Below are 17727 nucleotides of genomic sequence, written 5' to 3'. Positions count from 1 at the left end.
GAGGAATTCTTGTCCATCTGGCATCTACGTAGTATGCAATCGACTACCCTAGTAGTTGCCATTGAGCGGTAAGTGATTGGATGATACTATGGGCGGCATTCGCTTCGCACATAGTCTTGCCCGAACGTACTACATGTAGGGTTCTGTGGTCTTCTCAGCCAGATTGGGACGGCCCAACTTGGAATTCTGGGAAGAAATACGGGTGCTGAGTATTTTTCGTGAACTAAGGACTTTCTCACTTACATCAGACAGCTTGGCGGCTATACCATGAGAAGACTGTGTAAAAATGTAACATATTTCGTGTGCCAATGAAGGCTAGAATATGACCTAGCGTATATCAATTCCTGTTAAGATCACGAAAAAAACTAGCGGGCAGAACGTCGCAGCTTTAGAATGTGCGATGCAGTTCTCCGTGCACCCATACAGTGGAGATTACAGGGGATGGATGGAGGGGTTAACACGGCTTCCCTCCGCGTACAGGGGGGACTCCCTTGCCTTGTGGCTGCCAATTTTAAGATTGCCGGCTCCTTTAAGAGAGCGAGAGCGAACTGCGAAGTACTTCATGCATTTCGCTTCATGGATCATGAGTTCCTTCAGAGACAAAGGTTGATAGTTGTGCGCCGTGGAAACAAATGCCAGTACTCAACGTTGTCTTCCGTCCTAAGCCTTCTCTACCTTACCTTATGAACTCTATAGAGCCTTATAGAGCCAGTCACTCTGGTTTCGAGGTCAGGGGCACGAACGAGGTCCGACCAATTTGACAGGTGCCGGTGTCAGCAGTAAATTGCATCGGTTGGAGTCTAGAAATCAAAGTGGTCGATAGTAGAAGCAAGGTTACCTGCCATACTTGAGCTGTACTCTGTACACACATTTCGCATTCACCATTTAACAGACTTGATAAGGCGTAGAATGTCCGACAGGCCGCTCTACTTTGTCCGTTGATGCAAACCAGTCTGGTGGATAGCTCCGTGCAATCCGCAGGCCTCTATCGTTGGCCCTAATGGGTACTAGGTAACAAGGCCTGGGACAAAATCTGCGTCCCTGTCACCTTGTCAAGCACGTTTCGAATCGAAATTAAAGTCATGGGCGTGCGGCGCCTGTACCGTTCCCATCCCAAGCGCGCTACCGCATTCAGGTGGCACTTCAATTCGCTGAGGGCTTTGGAAGTGCGCCGCCCAGCCGGTCACGGCGTTTCAGCTGCCCAGGCCCGCAGAATAGGTGCATCTTAATCCTTGCAAGGATACAGCTTGCTGGAGATTGACAGCTCACGGGATGCACGGCGGACCTGCTGGGGCGGCGGGGGCGGCAGTGATGGGACGAACAAACGTCGAGATCGGGCGGCTCAGGGGAGGAAAGGTTGTAGATACTAAAGAAACGCCGATGGCCTTCTTGGAGGGAAGGCTTATTAGGTCTGTCAGTGTGAGCTTGTCCTTCCCTCATCCAGTCCCAATCCCGAGTCTCTCTCCTTGACAGGTTTGGTGATATTCGTTCGTTTCATTCCACTTCTCTTCGCACTCCCTGTAAACCACTTCAAGATGCTTCCTACTACTTCACTTTTGCTTGCCGGTGCTGGCATCGCCAATGCATACACCATTGCCGTGGCCGAGCCCTTCATGCGCAAAAACATCGATCCCGTCGTCATCCCGGGCCAGTACAAGAGCCACATGCACACCTTCTTTGGTTCCGACGCCGTCACCCTAAACACGAACACCTCTGCCGAGCTCCAAGCAGGTTGCTCAACTGCCGAGAACCCCAATGACTACTCTTCCTACTGTAAGCTGAAGCCCAATCCTAGGTTCTCTTGAACCACAGCCATTTCCCCAATTTCAAGAAGGTCTCTTGCTGACTTAAACTCTAAAGGGGTCCCAACTCTGTACGTCAAGAATGACACCGGCATGACCCCAGTCCCCTTCTCTCGCTTCAGCGCCTACTACGTCGCCATCGAAAGCGCTGAGGTCGCCATCCCCCAAAACTACAAAACCGTTGCCGGAAACTCCAAAGGAACCACACAAGCCGACGTCGAGGACCTCGCCGGCATCCAATGGTTCTGTGAGAGCGATCCCACCGAAGAGGGCAAAGAGGTCGCGGCGTGGCCCACAAAGACGTGCTCCACGCACCTACAGACTCTCCTCCTCTTCCACGACTGCGTCAACGAGCAGACTCTCGAGTCGGCCTACTCGGGCACCCAGAACTGGAAGGACGGCTTCAAGCCCGCCAACCGGTGCCCGGAAGGCATGAAGCGCCAGCCGCAGCTTCGGTTCTCGATCCGCTACGATCTGCGCAAGGTGCTTCCAGACGGATGGAACGGCACGCCGCCTTTCGAGCTTGCGTGCGGTAACTCGTTCTGCTCGCACGGCGACTTTATCAACGGGTGGTTGCCCGAGGCTGCTACCAATATGCTCAAGGCGAACAGCAAGAGAGACTTTGCGGGTGTCGATGGGCCTGATGGAAAGTACAATGCTGGTTCCAAGTGCGGCGCCGAGAACGCGGTAAGTAATTCTCTTGACCCAATGATGGAAAGAGAGCAGGGCTAATACCAATACAGAGGGACGCCGATCCCAACAATGGCACATCCGATTACGATGAGAGTGTCAAGATGATGAGCGCCAAGGGCAGCATTGGTCAGCGCTCGCAGTCTCGTCGCGCCTAAAGAGGTATACCTAGACCTTCCTCGTAGGCAGACTAACATGAGTCACCAAGTGAGATCCCCTGGGAATACCAGTGGCCATCATTTGGGGGGTCATGAACTGTACAAAGTCATTGTCATTCTCCTGTACAATGTTAAGCTTTCATGTATTTATAAGTTACAAACTTCAGGTGCAGATTGAATGACAACCAGAGGTCTTCACTGTATCGACACACTTGGAAGTAATACTCCACAACGCTGGAAGAACAACAGCAAAGCATTTCTGCGATGGTGACATTCGTTGATAGCATCCATACCTCGCCAAAACCTAAGGGATGTGCAACGTTCAATTTACGGTGGAACGATCGGGAAAAGTACCCGTGGTCTCAGCCTCATCATTGCACATATGAAAGCTTGTCTTACAGCACGGAACGAACTCTGTGAGCTGATCACTGCAAGGGGTTAGTCGGAAAACTTTGCGTTCCAGGTCATCAGCTGGCAAGAGCCAATTTGTTGGCGCAGCGCCTTTGAGTATGCTGAACAGGAAGCGATGGAATTTGCGGTAGCTTTTGATTTTTCCCAGGGATATGAGCATTCAATCACAGAGTATGGTTCAGAGCTGTCGATGCACAATAGGCTGACAGCGTGATGATCATAGCAGAGTTTACTGATTCTACATCTAGACCTCCACGTACATACAGGCTGTCTCTCTGCTTGGATCACCTCTTTGGAACAATATCGCTCACCCAGAACTAGAGACTTGTCAAAGACTCAGACTGTGTTCAGAAGATGTATATGCCTCATCCCATTAAAGCCGTCATGAGGACCAGCCCAGCAGCTACCACACACTTATAACTGGCGGCTGGGCCGTACTGCCTGGCAGAGCCGCTCACTGTATTGGTAATGGGAACTAGTGAAGCTGCCTGTTAGTTTCTTGACCAAAGATTGACAGCAAAATGAATACTCACGTGAAGCAGTAGTTGGCAGCGGAAGAACTACACCCGAATTGAGCGATCCCAGAGTCGGGATCTGTTCTGGGTTCGATTCGTGCGCCGTCACTGTGCCGTGAAGGCTCGCCGTTAGTGACGTGTCTTTTCTCAGAGGCAGAGTCTCGCCGGGAGCCGAGCCGGATTGCAAAACCAATCCTTGAGGGTCTTGGGCAGCAGTGACTCGTGTAGGTTCGGATGGTGATGCTGCGCTCGGGAAGTCGGTCATGCTGAACAGGGAGTATTGAGGATCTATGCCAGCAGGTATGGTGATAACCGCGGACGCCCTGACATCCTGCACCACCTCCGACACTGGGCGTGTGATTGTTGCCACGACGGGGGTTGGACCACACGTTGCGCAGGTCTGAACTTCTGCAGTAAAACCGAAGGGGACATCCGCAGACGTCACCGTAGGTTTCGAGGGCATCCCACGATATGTCTCTGTGACAGCATACACCTGCTTAGCGAGGCCCGTGGAACAGAAAGTATCGTATTCGGTAGTGTAGGAGATTGTGTGCACGCAAGTATCGCATCCGCATTTGTTGCAGTTTGGGGCCTGTAGTTGAACGGTGATGGGCTGTCCCGTGACGGCTGGCAAGCGGACAATGGGAGTCGCCATGCAGCTGCCGCATAACGGAGCGAATGGCTGCTTGGTGAAGCACTGGACAATGGTCGCAGTACGACACGCAAGGAGAGTCGATTGGGAAGAGACTTCCATTACCGTGATGTTGATGATAGTAATAACGGTGAAGAACGTAACGGAGCGATTCGTCCTTGGTTGGTGAATGAATGTATTCGAGTACAGTTTATATCGAGAAATAAGAACGTTTTATGTTTATGGCTGTAGTAGGAGGGTATGTGGCCAACAGACTTGCCAGACTTGGTTGGAAGAAGCATTTAGAAGCGAGCTTAGGAACAAGTGTGTGTGTCTTACTATTTAATATCACTGAGTACACATGCGGAGGTTCTGACAGCTTTTGAGCTGTAACAATGTGGGAGCCGCCCAGTGGCTAGCTGAAGTATGGAATTTTGTTTCAATGGACATATCAGACTCAACCGTGATGTCGGGACGCCGGCCGCCCAGGCCTGGTATTGCGGCGTTGTGTGAGACTATTCTCGGTCTAGCTACATACCTAAATCGCACCTCATGTTTCACAGCGTTCCGACTCATGCTTTTACCAATTACAATTAGTTCATTGTCTAACACTGAGGCTTGATGTCTCGTTGAAATAAGAGTTTTCCGTCCCGCGAAAATGAGATTTGATGTCTCATTGTAATATTGTGGAGTATTTTCTCTTGGTGTTGATTGCTTCAATTACGAGCGACCTTTTGCTCCCCGGCGCTGAACCTTGACATATATGTATCTGGGAATCATGTCGTCTATTTTCTGCTATATCGAGGAGCTCTTACTGTCATGCGAGTTAGTCATTAACATTATCTCAATCGCCATCATGAAGCCTCGGTCTATACTCAGCTTGCTTTTCCTTTCGCAAACCATCTCAGCGTCTGAACCATCCTTTGAGCATGAGAATGGCTTGCCAGCAACATGGTGCTTCACTTACTTATCGACTTACCTGGAGCCTACGAGTATAGCTGCTGGCTCAACAGGACTGGAGACGGCACTGAACTCAACTTCCATCGCTAACGCACCTTTGTCAACGAAAACAACCATTGGGCTTTCCACAAATCCTACACTTGGGGCTTCCGCAACGCTGAGCTTTTCTCTCGGCACCTCCCTCCCGGCTACGGAACAGATTGGTGCGCCGGCAACGACCCCGTTGACAATACCCACTTCGTCTCTACAACTGTCTTCGTTTTCGGTTGCTGCATCTGATACTTCGTTAACTTTGCTCACCACAACTTCGTCCGCCACTCTGACCTCCAGCAGACTAGCCTCACCCACTGCTACTAGCTCCGGCTCATCTACGTCGATATCCGCGCAAGCTGCTGAAACTGTGATCTTCTTCGTTGCTCCAGGCTCAACTTTGACTGTGAGACGAAATCTGAAGAAGAGGGTGATGGGTGGTTTCGTGAACCACAACACCAACGCAGATCGTCAGCTATGCAACACCGCAACAGTGTTTTCCTTGGTCGCTGGCGAATTACTAGATGGCGGCGTACCAGTGTATTACTCTCCAGGTGATAGCCATAAACCTCTCAATGCTATGGGGACGCGACCGAACAACGCCATTACAACAACATTCGACGTCTTTGATGGGGTTCTTCGATTCTACCATCCATCTCTCCCTGGTAGCCAGGCAAGCTTCTGTCAGGATGCTACTGGACAGGTCCATGTCACCTTTACGTCCCGACCGCCTGATTGCGATCCAGTTTCTCTCTTAGCATATGGAGGTAAGATTCATCAATAACTTTAGCTTGTCTACCCTAACGATGCCGAAGCTGATATTCACATGGGATAGTCGACTTGTGTCAAAACGGCCAAATACAACTTCCCGGCTTGCCTAGTCAGAGTACCTCGACATCGACTACAGCAAGTGCAACTTCGTTGGAAGTCTTGACCAGCACCACAAGTCGTTCTACCGCAAGTGTTACAAGCGGCTTATTGCAAGATACTTCTATATTTTCCCGCACCATGTCGACAGTTTCTGGCGTCTCCGAGTCGCTCATATCATCGAATTCTGGTCCAAGTATCTTATCATTTATAACATTACCGACACGCGATCCTGAAACTCTTATCCTTCCATCACCGATTCCTCTAACATTGTCATCGCCTTCGTTATCTCCATCATTCTCGTCATCCATGTTGTCTTCGCCGTCTCCAGCGGCCTCATTATCGCCCTCGTTATCGCCCCCACCGCCATCAACCACAACCTTCTCCACTCAGACTTCCACAAGGACAGAATCAACATCTTCCACCTCGGCACGCTTCTCAAATTCGACTAGTGTTGAGCCATCGACATTCTCGGCGAGCATTTCCGACGCTTCTTCAAGCATCTCGTCCTCGCTCACAACCAGTCTGTCCTCCAGCTCATCCATCATAACTCCAATCTCGTCAGCTACCTCCAGCTCAAGTTCTTCGCTGAGCAGCTCAAGCACATCTGCTACGCCCATATGTACACCTGGCGTCGAGTTCGCCGCCTACGTCTTTCCTCGAACTTCCGAGCCTTGTCAAGAGCTCCTGCGCGTGTACTCAGATTCGACCAAAAGCGCAAGAGATCTGAACTTGACTACAGTTATGCAAGGCAGAACTCCTCTTGGCACAGGCTTTACTCCGCTCGTCTCATGGAGGACGAGCCCGAGTGACGAAACAGGTCCCACAAACATCTATGGAGTACGTGGCCCGGCGAACACGACGTGGAGCAATTCGTGTGATTTGATTCAACACCGAGGCTACCTAAAGTTCAACGAAGCAAAGATCTGGTATCTGACAATCGATGTGCCTGATGATTTCGGGTTTGTTTGGTTCTATGGTACATTCTCGTCAACTGTGCCCGGAGCTTACGGTGCCAGTGCCGGTCAGATCACGGCAGACTACTCCCGTCGAGCCAGGGTGACTGCTGCAAACGTCCTTGTACGTGACTCTGAGATATACGTGCCTTTTCGCGCATTGTTCCTCAACTCTGGCGGTCCCGGTAGCCTCAACATGCCACTGCCGCCCGGCGTACAATTCGTATCGGGTTGTTCCGACACGCCTGCTACTCCCGCTTTCCCTCAGTGGGAAACGGAGAAGTGGACTCCGTAATCAGCACTATACTATCCATCATCTCGTCGCCTCATCCTGCGTGGCCAAGGGGAGTATATCTTTCTCAGAATCTCCGGTTTCTGCACTCTGTCATTACCCTCTCGCTGCCAGGAAGCCTTCGTCTGCATTCTTACCCCGATAGGCGACATGGCATAGCTATCTTCATTGATGTTGCTTCGGTCTCTGGCCACGGATGCGGCTGGAGTGGCAGTTGTCCGCTTCCCGCTTGTGGTAGCGTTAGTCATTTGGTTGCCTATTAGTCAAGCTGTTAATTGTACTAAAAATAAAGATTTAAACTTCGTTCACTTCTGCCTACGGTGCTTTGCAAGCAATTTCGTATGTCTATTGCGCTGATATCGCCCTAGTGTGCGGCTAGAAAGGCCTTTAACCGTCGCCAAAGGAAGTCGTTTCCGCAACTGTTAGATTGCGTCAGTACGTTACTCTCAATCTTTGCGCCCCTTCGAAGTTTTGCCCCGAGATTTGGTTGGAGAGCAATATCGGTTTGATATAATCCGTTGTTGTCTATGATCAAACCGTGTATCTGTGAAATGACATCTATTTGTAGTTAAAAAGATAGTTTGTTAAAAGACGATGACCCATGGTCAGAAGTATCACATTGCCTTTTGGCTTGCCATCGAATTGCTAAGGTGCTCTGGAGGTCGCAATGAAGGGAAGACCCAGATGTCCATCGAAGAAAATTTAGATAAGCATCAAACTACCTAGTAGGACCGTGAAATGTCAATATTACACACCATCTAGTCGGTGTTACATCCAATTTACTCCAGCCGACAAGACGATGACACTAAGGTAGCAGGTCGGAGCATGCGCACCTAGATTCGGGATGCAAACATACCCTACCCGAAGAGATGAGTTTATTCAACAGCCAAACGAGGATTGCAGATGTATTTGCTCACTTTGAGGCCTTCAGAGCCTTCCAATCCTTGCCACTGTCGGGCGTCGCAGGCGGTGATTCGTTGTACCTCTCTGCATCGTCAGGAATTCTCACGACCGCGCTGCTCGTCCAGATATGCTTTCCCCTATCCATCTTAAGTCCCAAGATCAGTCCCCCTTTGATGCTGACTGTTGATTTGGGTACTCCATTCTCATCGTATGTGCGATGAAAAACCCGAGTCCCGCATAGCCGGCAGAAAAAGCAGTCCATGTGCCCGCCGCTCTTTGTGGGACGAGTCCAGACCTGGAGTTTCGACTCGAGATCATCTGTGAGCGGAAAGAGGCCATCAGCGGGGAAGATTGCCGATGTACCAAATGCTGAAGCAGATTGCTTGCGGCATTGCGAGCAGTGGCAGCAGTAGATATCAAGGGGTTCAGGTGCTGGAGTCTTGAATGTAACTGTGCCACATTGACATTCCACGTCCATTTTGAGCAGAAGATGCTTGATGATGTCTGACTGGATGATGTTGGAACTGTTGCGTTGCCGATTTCCTGATAATATGGTCTCGGGTGTGAGTAAGATAGTTTTTAACCCATGGAAATCAAAGCTAGTCAGATTCAACATCAACTTTGAAGGATGTTGTGATGGTTGTTCAGGTTTGACACGCGAAGGGCGCCAGTGATCAGCTGGTCTCGCTTCACTTGAGTCATCATCGTTGATTGGCTGGCTTCTTGCAGGCGCGTGAGCGCTCACTACCTTCAGCTCAACTTCTTGATTACTGAGATTGCCTAAGGTGTATGAATGTTCGCGAGGATGCGCCTCACTCACCCATTGGGTCCGTGAAGTTAGTTTGAGCTTTTGTGAAATCAGTGAGACGCGACTGATGTGAGTTAGTTGTGAATATGAGATGAGTCAGCGCCCAGACATGATCTCATGCCCCTGAGCGCTCCCTTTCCCCGGCCATGTGTAGTCTGAACTAGTGCCAACTTCAGCGCGTCAGTGATCGCTGGCGTTCAAGCTTTCTTATTTAGCCGGGACTAACAGTCGTATTGCAACATCACCAACTTCATCTGGTTAAGAATGATATCTTCCCCAGGTTCCGGGAGATCTTACCCTTGGCGACGCCCGGTGCCGCTATGCCGATTCAGCCGCTGTTAAGAAGCACGTGGACGACTTTCCCCGGCACCCAAAGAGCTGGAAAATCTGGTTCTGTTCAATTTGCGGAGAAACCATCGTCGTCGGAATAGCAGCCGCCCTGATATACCCTAGTCAACTCGGCCGGGGTGGCCCATCAGACCCCCGCCAAAAAATTCTCCCTTTTGACCGTGACCCTCCGTTCCAGATTAAGCACCCCGCGACCAGGAAAAGAGCCTAAATGAGACTGCTCAATCAATGCTGTCACCCGCTTCCCTCCCGCACACTCATCTAGATTGCTATTGACCCAATGTAGTCGAATCGAGCCCCCTAGAGGCCCCTCACTGCCGGCCTCGCGCCGTGGTACTCTTGAATCTTGCCCCTGGGAGAAGCAAGGTTCGTCTTGAGCCACGAAGCGAACTCCCGAAGAGGTCGCACCCGGCCGTTCACCCCATGTCCAATAACCCCACAAAGGAGGTGTTCCCGTCCTTTTCGTTCTCTAGTCGTGACGAGATTGAAGTGCTTCGTGTGGGCTCATCATCGCCTGTTGAGCGCACCTGTTGAATAAGCATATATAGACGGCTGCCCAGCCAGGTCATTCCTGTTTTTGAAAGCTTGATGTCCACAACCATCGTTAGTCCCCTTGCTACTCAAAATTCTTCGACAGAAACATCGATTCGCCCATCATGCTTCTCGATACCATTGTCACCGGTCTCCTGATGGCCGCCAGCGCGGCCGCCATCCCTATCGAGAGCCCCATGGAGCTCATCAAGCGCGCCCCGAGCGCTGGCGTCGTGATCCAAAAGTGCGCCAAGCCCGGCGTCTTCGCCCTCGCCTACGACGATGGCCCGTACCAGTACACTTCCCAGCTCGTCGACATCCTGAACAACGGCGGCGCCAAGGCCACTTTCTTCATGACGGGAACCCTCTACGGGTGCATCTACAACCAGCGCACCGCCGTCAAGAAGGCCTTCGACTCTGGCCACCAGATTGCCTCGCACACCTGGACCCACCCGTCCACCTTTGGTAGCTTGACCACGGCGCAGCTCACGACCGAGATGCAGAAGCTCGAACAGGCGATGGTCAACATCATCGGCAAGAAGCCTGCCTACATGCGCCCGCCGTACCTCGCTACCGGCGGATCCGTGCTCTCGACGATGAAGACGCTGGGATACAAGGTCATCACTGATGATGTAGACTCTGGCGATTGGAACGGGCAGACGCCGGCGCAGAGCGAGGCCAAGTTCACTGCTGCTGGCGCGAGCGGCAACGGACATATCCCTCTCATGCACGAGACCTACGCAACCACGGTGCAGACTTTGACCCCGTGGTTGATCAACTGGGCGAAGCAGAACAACCTCAAGCTGGTTACTGTTGGTAAGTGAAGTGTGCGAATAGACTCATGTAGCCGGTAACTAACTTGTGTATCAGCTGAATGTCTCGATGATGCCAGCGGCGCGTATCAGTCTGGCTCTTTCACTGGCAACGGCGCGACAACTTGCTAGAGGGAAAAGTTATGGTGGAACTTTGACATCCTTTATTAGGGTGGCAATAGTTATCAGGAAATTTCGTGAACATATTATCCCGTACATATCTTTGATGCCTAGCGCATATTGAAAATTGGAAAAGCATCGATTTCTTGCTATAGATATACGGCCACCCACACTCGGCAAAGACAGGTACTCTGGACACCAAAGTGATACGCCTGTATGTGCTTCAATGTCGCCCGGACATGCCCCATATTGACGAGTTTCCAAGCTCACCTTACATCAAAGGGCACTCCGTGCAAGACTCTTCCAGGTTTCAGACCATCTTTACTGAGTGGAGGCAAGGTCTTGCTTTCGTGAAACTTCCAGTGGGTAAACGCCCCTCAGTGGGCAAGCGTTGCCCTCAAAGTCATGACGTAGGAGTAGAAAAATGCATCTGCAATTCCTAAACCTAGCAATCTGGTGAATGATACAATCTCTCATCGGTCATGATACTCTGAACCCTATTTCCTATGTCACGCCTACAATTTCTATTGCTATTGGCGCTTCGCCGCGATGCTTTACGTGTACTCTCAGCAGTGTATACGAAGAGAACCGGATAGGAATAGTAATAATACCGATAAGAGTAAAAACACAGTTGGTTGGAAGATAGTTCTAAGAAGTAACACCAGTATAAGGTAAACAAAGGATTGGGTTTATCACGCAGCGGGGTATTCTCTCATGCTCCGATGTGCTCCGCCGTGGACAGTAATTTGCAGCAATCCGTGACCATCACGCAACCTCCCCCTCGCAAGCGCTCCGCTCATACACCTCCATAGATACCATGGTTGATCGCAGTTTCGCCCTCCAGACGTCTCTGCATAGTTCAATGTGTACCAATTCCGATAGATCAGGATAATACTCGTCGGTTGCCACTCCTGGGTGGCCGGCACTGCGGAGATCCTTTAGAAGGGCATTCCGGCACCAATAGACCATCAGAGATGTGTTGGCCTTTGCGAGACGGCAGAGCTCTGCCATATCCCACTGGGTGGTCAGGTGCCCCTTGGCATGGTCGATTGTCATGTTCTCGGCCATGTCGTATCTGATAGACGACTGGAATGTCGATCCCTTGACATCCACAAAAGGGAATGTGAGGTCGTTGTCCGCCTAATTGATATTGATCTTTATAAAGACCGCAGCTCCCCGTTGTCGCCAGGCAGGAACCTTGGGCACCGCGTGGCTCTTCTTCGCGCGAGCGTTACTCGCCGTGGACACGCTGGCGTCCTCTGTGAGGGTGCCGACGTACATGGCCGTTTGGGCCGCATGTCGCTTGGCCGCAGGCACTGGGGGCATGACCACCATGCTGGTATCCCAGCTTGTGAAGACGAGGTCCCAGAGCTCCTTGATGCGGTTATCGAGGGCCTGTCAGCTAGCCACCTCTCGGAATCTGGTAACATCCAAGTACACCTCCATCCATGGTTCAGGGATCGCTTTGTGGGCGGCACTCAAATCGTCGTACTTCGAGAGAGTGGGCAGGGAACCGGATCTGGCCCTGCCAGATGCAATGATCGACAGTGCTTGTCGAATCATCTCGTCGAGCGAGATATACGCTTCTCTTCTGCGATGCGGGTAACGCAGCTGCGGAATCTGGGACGGCGGGGGGGGGGGGGGGGGGGGGGGCGTCGGGGTGGAGGAGTGTTGTGTGAGGGCCTGTTGGAAGTACTGAGGCGGTGGGCTGTGTGGGTGGCGGGGGGGGGGGGGGGGGGGGGGGGGGGGGGGGGGGGGGGGGGGGGGGGGGGGGGGGGGGGGGGGGTTGGGAGGAGGCGGCATCGTTGGCCCGGAATTGGGTGAATGAACGGGTATCTGCGGCGGGCAAAATTTCTTTTCGCACGACTAAAGTATGCACTTCAATTGGGAAATATAGAGCTTGCGGACGGGGGTTATTTACGAAATGTCGAAAGTGTATGCGATGAGACTTATCTAAATCTGTTACGTAATAGGGATAGTAATCGCACCTTACGAAGTACCCGTTACGTGCTAAATCACGTGTCTATCTTAGATATCGTATATATAGACCTTTTCTTTTTATCTATTTCTATTTTAATAATTAAGCTACTTTTATTATACTCCGTATACTTATTATTATATACTATAACTCGTAATAATTATAAACTTAGTTCTTAGTTAAGACCCTATACTATAATAATATACTTATTAATATAATTCTTACGATTTTTTTAAAATAATTAACTTACTTATACTTACTTTAGTTTAAGTTAAATTAATTAATTATAATAGTTAAATTAAATAGTTTAACGTACTTTATACTATAAATAAGAGCGTTAGGATTTAAAAATATATTAATTTAAACGCTTTAAACTCCGACGCATTCCTCGACCCTTTTATAATACTTATTTTACTTTCTAAATTCGGATAATTAGTTATAACTTATAATAAAAAAGAACTACGAACTTACTAAGCCTATTATAAAGCGTTTAAAAACGACTAAAAAAATTAAAAAATCCTCTATTAATAGTTTCTAAATATAACTCCTAATACGAACTTTTTAACTTTTTTAAATATAAGTAACTTATAAAACTAAACTAGGTTTTTTTTTATAAAGCTAGTTATACTACCTACTTTATATAAATAAATCTATCCTTATACTATACTTATAAAAAAGATCTATATACTCGAGAGTATTTAAAAATAATAAGAGCTTAATACTAAATATAAGTAATTTATAACTTATAAATATAATATTATTAATATATATATTAAAGTCCTTACTTAGTAATTAGTAAAATTAGTTAACGTTATATTATACGAATATATATTTTAAAAAGCTATTAAAAACGGCGCTAAGTTTAGTATATAGCGAATTATTAAATATTTAAAATAAGAATTTACGCCCCCCGAATTAGTAATAAAAAATGTAGTTCGAGAGGAATATTAATAAGTCCTTAATAAAGCGAGGACTAGAATTAACTTCTAATGCTAATATAAGGAGTAATAGTCTATTTATTTCTAAACTAAAACGTATAATATTTTAGAAATTAGTAAAAAGATCGCTATACTTAATTTCCTAGTTATAATTAAGTCTAGACTTAACCTTATATAAGGCTAATGTATATATAAGACCTTTAGTAAATTAATAGCCTTTAGAACGTATATAAGGACCCTCGAAAAGATTACGTATATATTTAACTTAATAACCTAGGACGTATATACTAAATAATTTTTAAGTTAAAAAGGGGCTTATTCTACTTTTACTAAACGCTCTAACTTAATTAATAACGTAAATAATAAAAGTAACGTTATATACTCTTATAATTACGCATACTTATAGCGCTTTATAATATATTAAAAATTAAAATAAGTATTTATAAACTAAAACGCTAATAAGTTATTAATACGAATATTAAGGAGCTATATAAAAAAAGTCCTTATTACTATTAAATTAAGTAAATAGAAATTACTTTATAATAAGCTTAAAAAAGCTAATTAACTAAAGAACAATAGAACCCCTAAAAAACTTAGACTTCCGAAAGGATCTTCTAACTAACCTATAATAAGCTTATTAATAGACTAGGACGAGGGTTACGTAATTACTATACTTATAAAGAATTAGGACTTAAAAATAAACGTAATTTTTAGTACCCCTATAAATAGTACTTACCCCCTTTTTTAGAGTATAATAATAAATAGTTATAAAATAATATATTTAATTAATAATAAGAGCCTATTTAAACCCGAGAATTATATATTATTAAGTAATAATAACTACGTTAAATTAAGAACTATTATACTACTTATTATTATACGTAGTACTCGTATTATAAAGGGCGTTTTAAACGGATTTAAAAAAAAAAGAACTTACGATTTAAAGCTCTAGAACGTTACTTATATTAAAGGATTTTATATTAATATAGTCTTAGAGACTTTACTAAATAAAAGTATATTTTAATATTATAGTCTAGATTATACTTTATAATAGGGAACGCTTTATAAAAATACTATTAAAAAGTAGCTTATTTAAAAAAATAATCTAATCTTCTTTAAATATAAGCTCCTCTAATCCTATCCTTTTTTTATAAACTTTAAGTATATTTTATAGAGCCTAGTTAGTATTATATTACTAGTTAATTATAAAAAATTCTATTACTTATATTAACGTACTTATAAGAGGTTTAATAGCGCGCTCCTTTAGTACTTTAAAATAAGTTATTTAGGACCTAATACTCTTTATTAATTACTATATAAAACTCGAAGTATATATATTAAACCTCTATTATAAATTAAGTATAAAATATATATATTATCCAAAGCTAAAATAATAATTTTAAAAGGGCTACCCTTAAGAAGAGCTTTACGGCTATAGTACCGTATATACTAAGATCTCTTTTATTTCGAACTATTTTTTAGTAAATAATAATATATATTTATAGTTTTTAACGAATATAATAAGTAGCTTAGGGGGTTCTTTTTAAGGATTAAAATAGAGGAGGAAGTGCTTTTCGTATTATAGAGCCTCGAGGTAGTAATTTATTATTAAAAAAGGACCCTAATTTACTTTTTTAAAAATAATAATAAAACCGCCCTTTTAATTATAAACGTTAAACGTATATATAAAACGTAGTATAATAAGCTAAGAATTAGAATAGAACTTCTACTTTTATATATAAAAAAACCCGTAAGTAATACTAAAAAAGTAAGTTAACTCGTAATTACTAAAGCTCGTAAAATGCGCTTTTTTATAAACCTTTCTATAAATTTATAGGATAAAATAGTACTAATAGTAATCTTTATTTATAATATTACTTTATAAGAGGCTAATAAAGGAGATTTGCTTATTATAATAGAAATTAATTAGTAAAAGTAGTATTAACGCTAGTAGTAAACGGGTTACTAAGTATAGGATTCTAAACTAGTTACCCCGTATCTTAGTAATTTTTATATATATAGTTACTAAGTATACCCTTTTTATAAAAATCGTAAGAAAGGTATATGTTAAAAAGAGTTTAAAATACTTCCCTACGGGTATATAGGATACCTAGTTAAATATATATTAAAAATATATAACCTATATAAAGTCTAAGTACCCGCGCTCGAGTAAGTATTTATTATAAAAAATATTAAGTTTAATAAAAAAGTCTTTTATAATCCCGTATATAAGGAGTAAGCTATCGTAAGTAAGTAAGTAAATTTAGTAATTTAAGAAATATAAAAACTTTTTAATATTAATAATAAGCTAGTTCGAGTACTCGGGAAAATAAATCTAAATTTCGGAAATACTAATACTTAAAATAACTTTATAATTAAGGATAATATTATTATTAGATTTTTAATTATTTAAGATACTAAGTAATTAATAAACGTATTTTAAGGTACGGTTAATAAGGTTAAAAAAGTTAATATAGTCTTATTATTATTATTAACTCCTAAAATAACCCCCTTATATAAGCTCGGGGGTAGGGGTAAAAAAGGGGATATAATAACTAGGTTATAAATAGCTCTATATAATTTATAATCCTCTTTATAAGTACTTATATATATTATAAAAGTTCTTAAGCTTTTAATTTTTAATAGCTCTTAATAAAACGCTAAAGTACGTAATAAACGAAATACTAATTATAAAAAAGTAATTCTTAATATTAAAATTAACGTTAGTAAAGAACTCTTATAATAAACCTCTATTATTATATAAAAATAGAGCTTATAAAAACCGCCTTATTAAGTACTAAGTAAAGCTCTGTTAGGTTTTAAATATTTAAACTAAGCCCGTAGACCTCTATAACGCTTTAATAATAATATCTTTATAATACTCTTATATTTAAATATAAGGGACGGCGATTACTATAACCGTTTTTAAGACTACTTTTTTTTTATTTTTATACTTAATTAGTAAAAAGCTATAAAAAAAAGTAGTATAGGATATATAATACTTTATTAAATAATAAAAAAAGTAGTTTATAGGACCTACTTAGAGCGCTCTAAAGGAGTTTAAAAACTACGACTTATTAAAATTAACTTTTAGAACTTACTAAAGAAGTTTAATAATATTAAATATTTCTTACTATAACTATAAAAATTACTTAGGGATATTATAAATATAAAAATAAAAAAACTAAAGAATATTAGTATATAAAAAGAGGTTAACCGTAATTTTAAATAAGGGATCCTACTTTTATTAAAATAAGTATATATTTATAAATACGACGTTAATAACGAGGTTAGCGAAGTAAAAGTACGTATATATATAAGGGGGGATATATAACTACTTAACCTCTTATAAAATACGTACGCTTTAATACTTATTATAAAGGCCTTTAGGCTTATAATAATAATAGCTACTTAATTCGACCTTAAGATAGACTAATATAATATTATTAACGTATTTTTTAACGCGCTTCTTAAAAATAAGAAGTTAGTAATTATTAAATTCTTAGAGAGATATAAAATTATTAATAAAATAAATAAGCTTTAATACGCTCTATATAACTTCTAAAACTTACTAATTCTTTAGTTTTAAACTTTTATTTTTATATTTTGTAATATAAATATAATATATAGTTACGAAGAGATCTATATTTACTAAATTATAAATAGGAAAATAATATTAATATTTTACGTTAATGATTTTATTATTCTATATTATTAAAACGACTAAAAAGCGGCTTAGGGGATCGTTAACGGTATAAAAAAATATATTAACTTTAAAAAAAATAGATTAATTAATTACTTTTTTAGAGTATAGATTTTATAAAACCGTACTACTTATAAGGTTTATTTTATTTACAATATATATATTGAGCGAGTTATTAAGCGCTTTAACCTTATAAATTTACTATATTTAGCTACCCCTCTTCTTTAAGAAGAGTTTAAATTAAACGAGGGGTAAGTAATAAAAAAGGAAATAA

General features: G+C 43.4%; 7 protein-coding genes across 7 annotated transcripts; 3 read left to right on the top strand and 4 right to left on the bottom strand.

Annotated features, from left to right (window-relative positions):
• Positions 1–1535: 1535 nt before the first annotated feature.
• On the top strand, positions 1536–2650 carry CABS01_05389 (uncharacterized protein; the record flags this gene model as incomplete). Its single annotated transcript, XM_060538759.1, has 3 exons — positions 1536–1773; positions 1861–2489; positions 2546–2650. The coding sequence occupies 3 exons, from the start codon at positions 1536–1538 to the stop codon at positions 2648–2650; spliced, it is 972 nt and encodes a 323-aa protein (XP_060405021.1).
• Positions 2651–3426: 776 nt separating this feature from the next.
• On the bottom strand, positions 3427–4330 carry CABS01_05388 (uncharacterized protein; the record flags this gene model as incomplete). Its single annotated transcript, XM_060538758.1, has 2 exons — positions 3427–3518; positions 3595–4330. The coding sequence occupies 2 exons, from the start codon at positions 4328–4330 to the stop codon at positions 3427–3429; spliced, it is 828 nt and encodes a 275-aa protein (XP_060405020.1).
• Positions 4331–4985: 655 nt separating this feature from the next.
• CABS01_05386 (uncharacterized protein) lies at positions 4986–7315 on the top strand (the record flags this gene model as incomplete). The annotated part of the gene is made up of 2 exons (XM_060538756.1): positions 4986–5964; positions 6033–7315. 2 exons carry the CDS (start codon positions 4986–4988, stop codon positions 7313–7315), a joined length of 2262 nt encoding a protein of 753 aa, XP_060405018.1.
• Positions 6454–6684, bottom strand: CABS01_05387 (uncharacterized protein; the record flags this gene model as incomplete). Its single annotated transcript, XM_060538757.1, has 1 exon — positions 6454–6684. The coding sequence occupies one exon, from the start codon at positions 6682–6684 to the stop codon at positions 6454–6456; it is 231 nt and encodes a 76-aa protein (XP_060405019.1).
• Positions 7316–8225: 910 nt separating the features above from the next.
• CABS01_05385 (glutathione-dependent formaldehyde-activating enzyme) lies at positions 8226–8693 on the bottom strand (the record flags this gene model as incomplete). Its single annotated transcript, XM_060538755.1, has 1 exon — positions 8226–8693. One exon carries the CDS (start codon positions 8691–8693, stop codon positions 8226–8228), a length of 468 nt encoding a protein of 155 aa, XP_060405017.1.
• A 1334-nt stretch (positions 8694–10027) lies between these two features.
• Positions 10028–10846, top strand: CABS01_05384 (polysaccharide deacetylase; the record flags this gene model as incomplete). The annotated part of the gene is made up of 2 exons (XM_060538754.1): positions 10028–10718; positions 10773–10846. 2 exons carry the CDS (start codon positions 10028–10030, stop codon positions 10844–10846), a joined length of 765 nt encoding a protein of 254 aa, XP_060405016.1.
• Positions 10847–11599: 753 nt separating this feature from the next.
• CABS01_05383 (uncharacterized protein) lies at positions 11600–12284 on the bottom strand (the record flags this gene model as incomplete). Its single annotated transcript, XM_060538753.1, has 3 exons — positions 11600–11974; positions 12032–12208; positions 12273–12284. 3 exons carry the CDS (start codon positions 12282–12284, stop codon positions 11600–11602), a joined length of 564 nt encoding a protein of 187 aa, XP_060405015.1.
• Positions 12285–17727: the final 5443 nt, after the last annotated feature.

This window comes from Colletotrichum abscissum, assembly GCF_030869225.1.
Source record: "Colletotrichum abscissum strain IMI 504890 chromosome Unknown Scaffold_11.1, whole genome shotgun sequence".
Lineage (NCBI taxonomy): Eukaryota > Fungi > Ascomycota > Sordariomycetes > Glomerellales > Glomerellaceae > Colletotrichum > Colletotrichum abscissum.
Note: the sequence above shows the minus strand (reverse complement) of the source record. Positions and strands in the feature narration are given on the sequence as shown.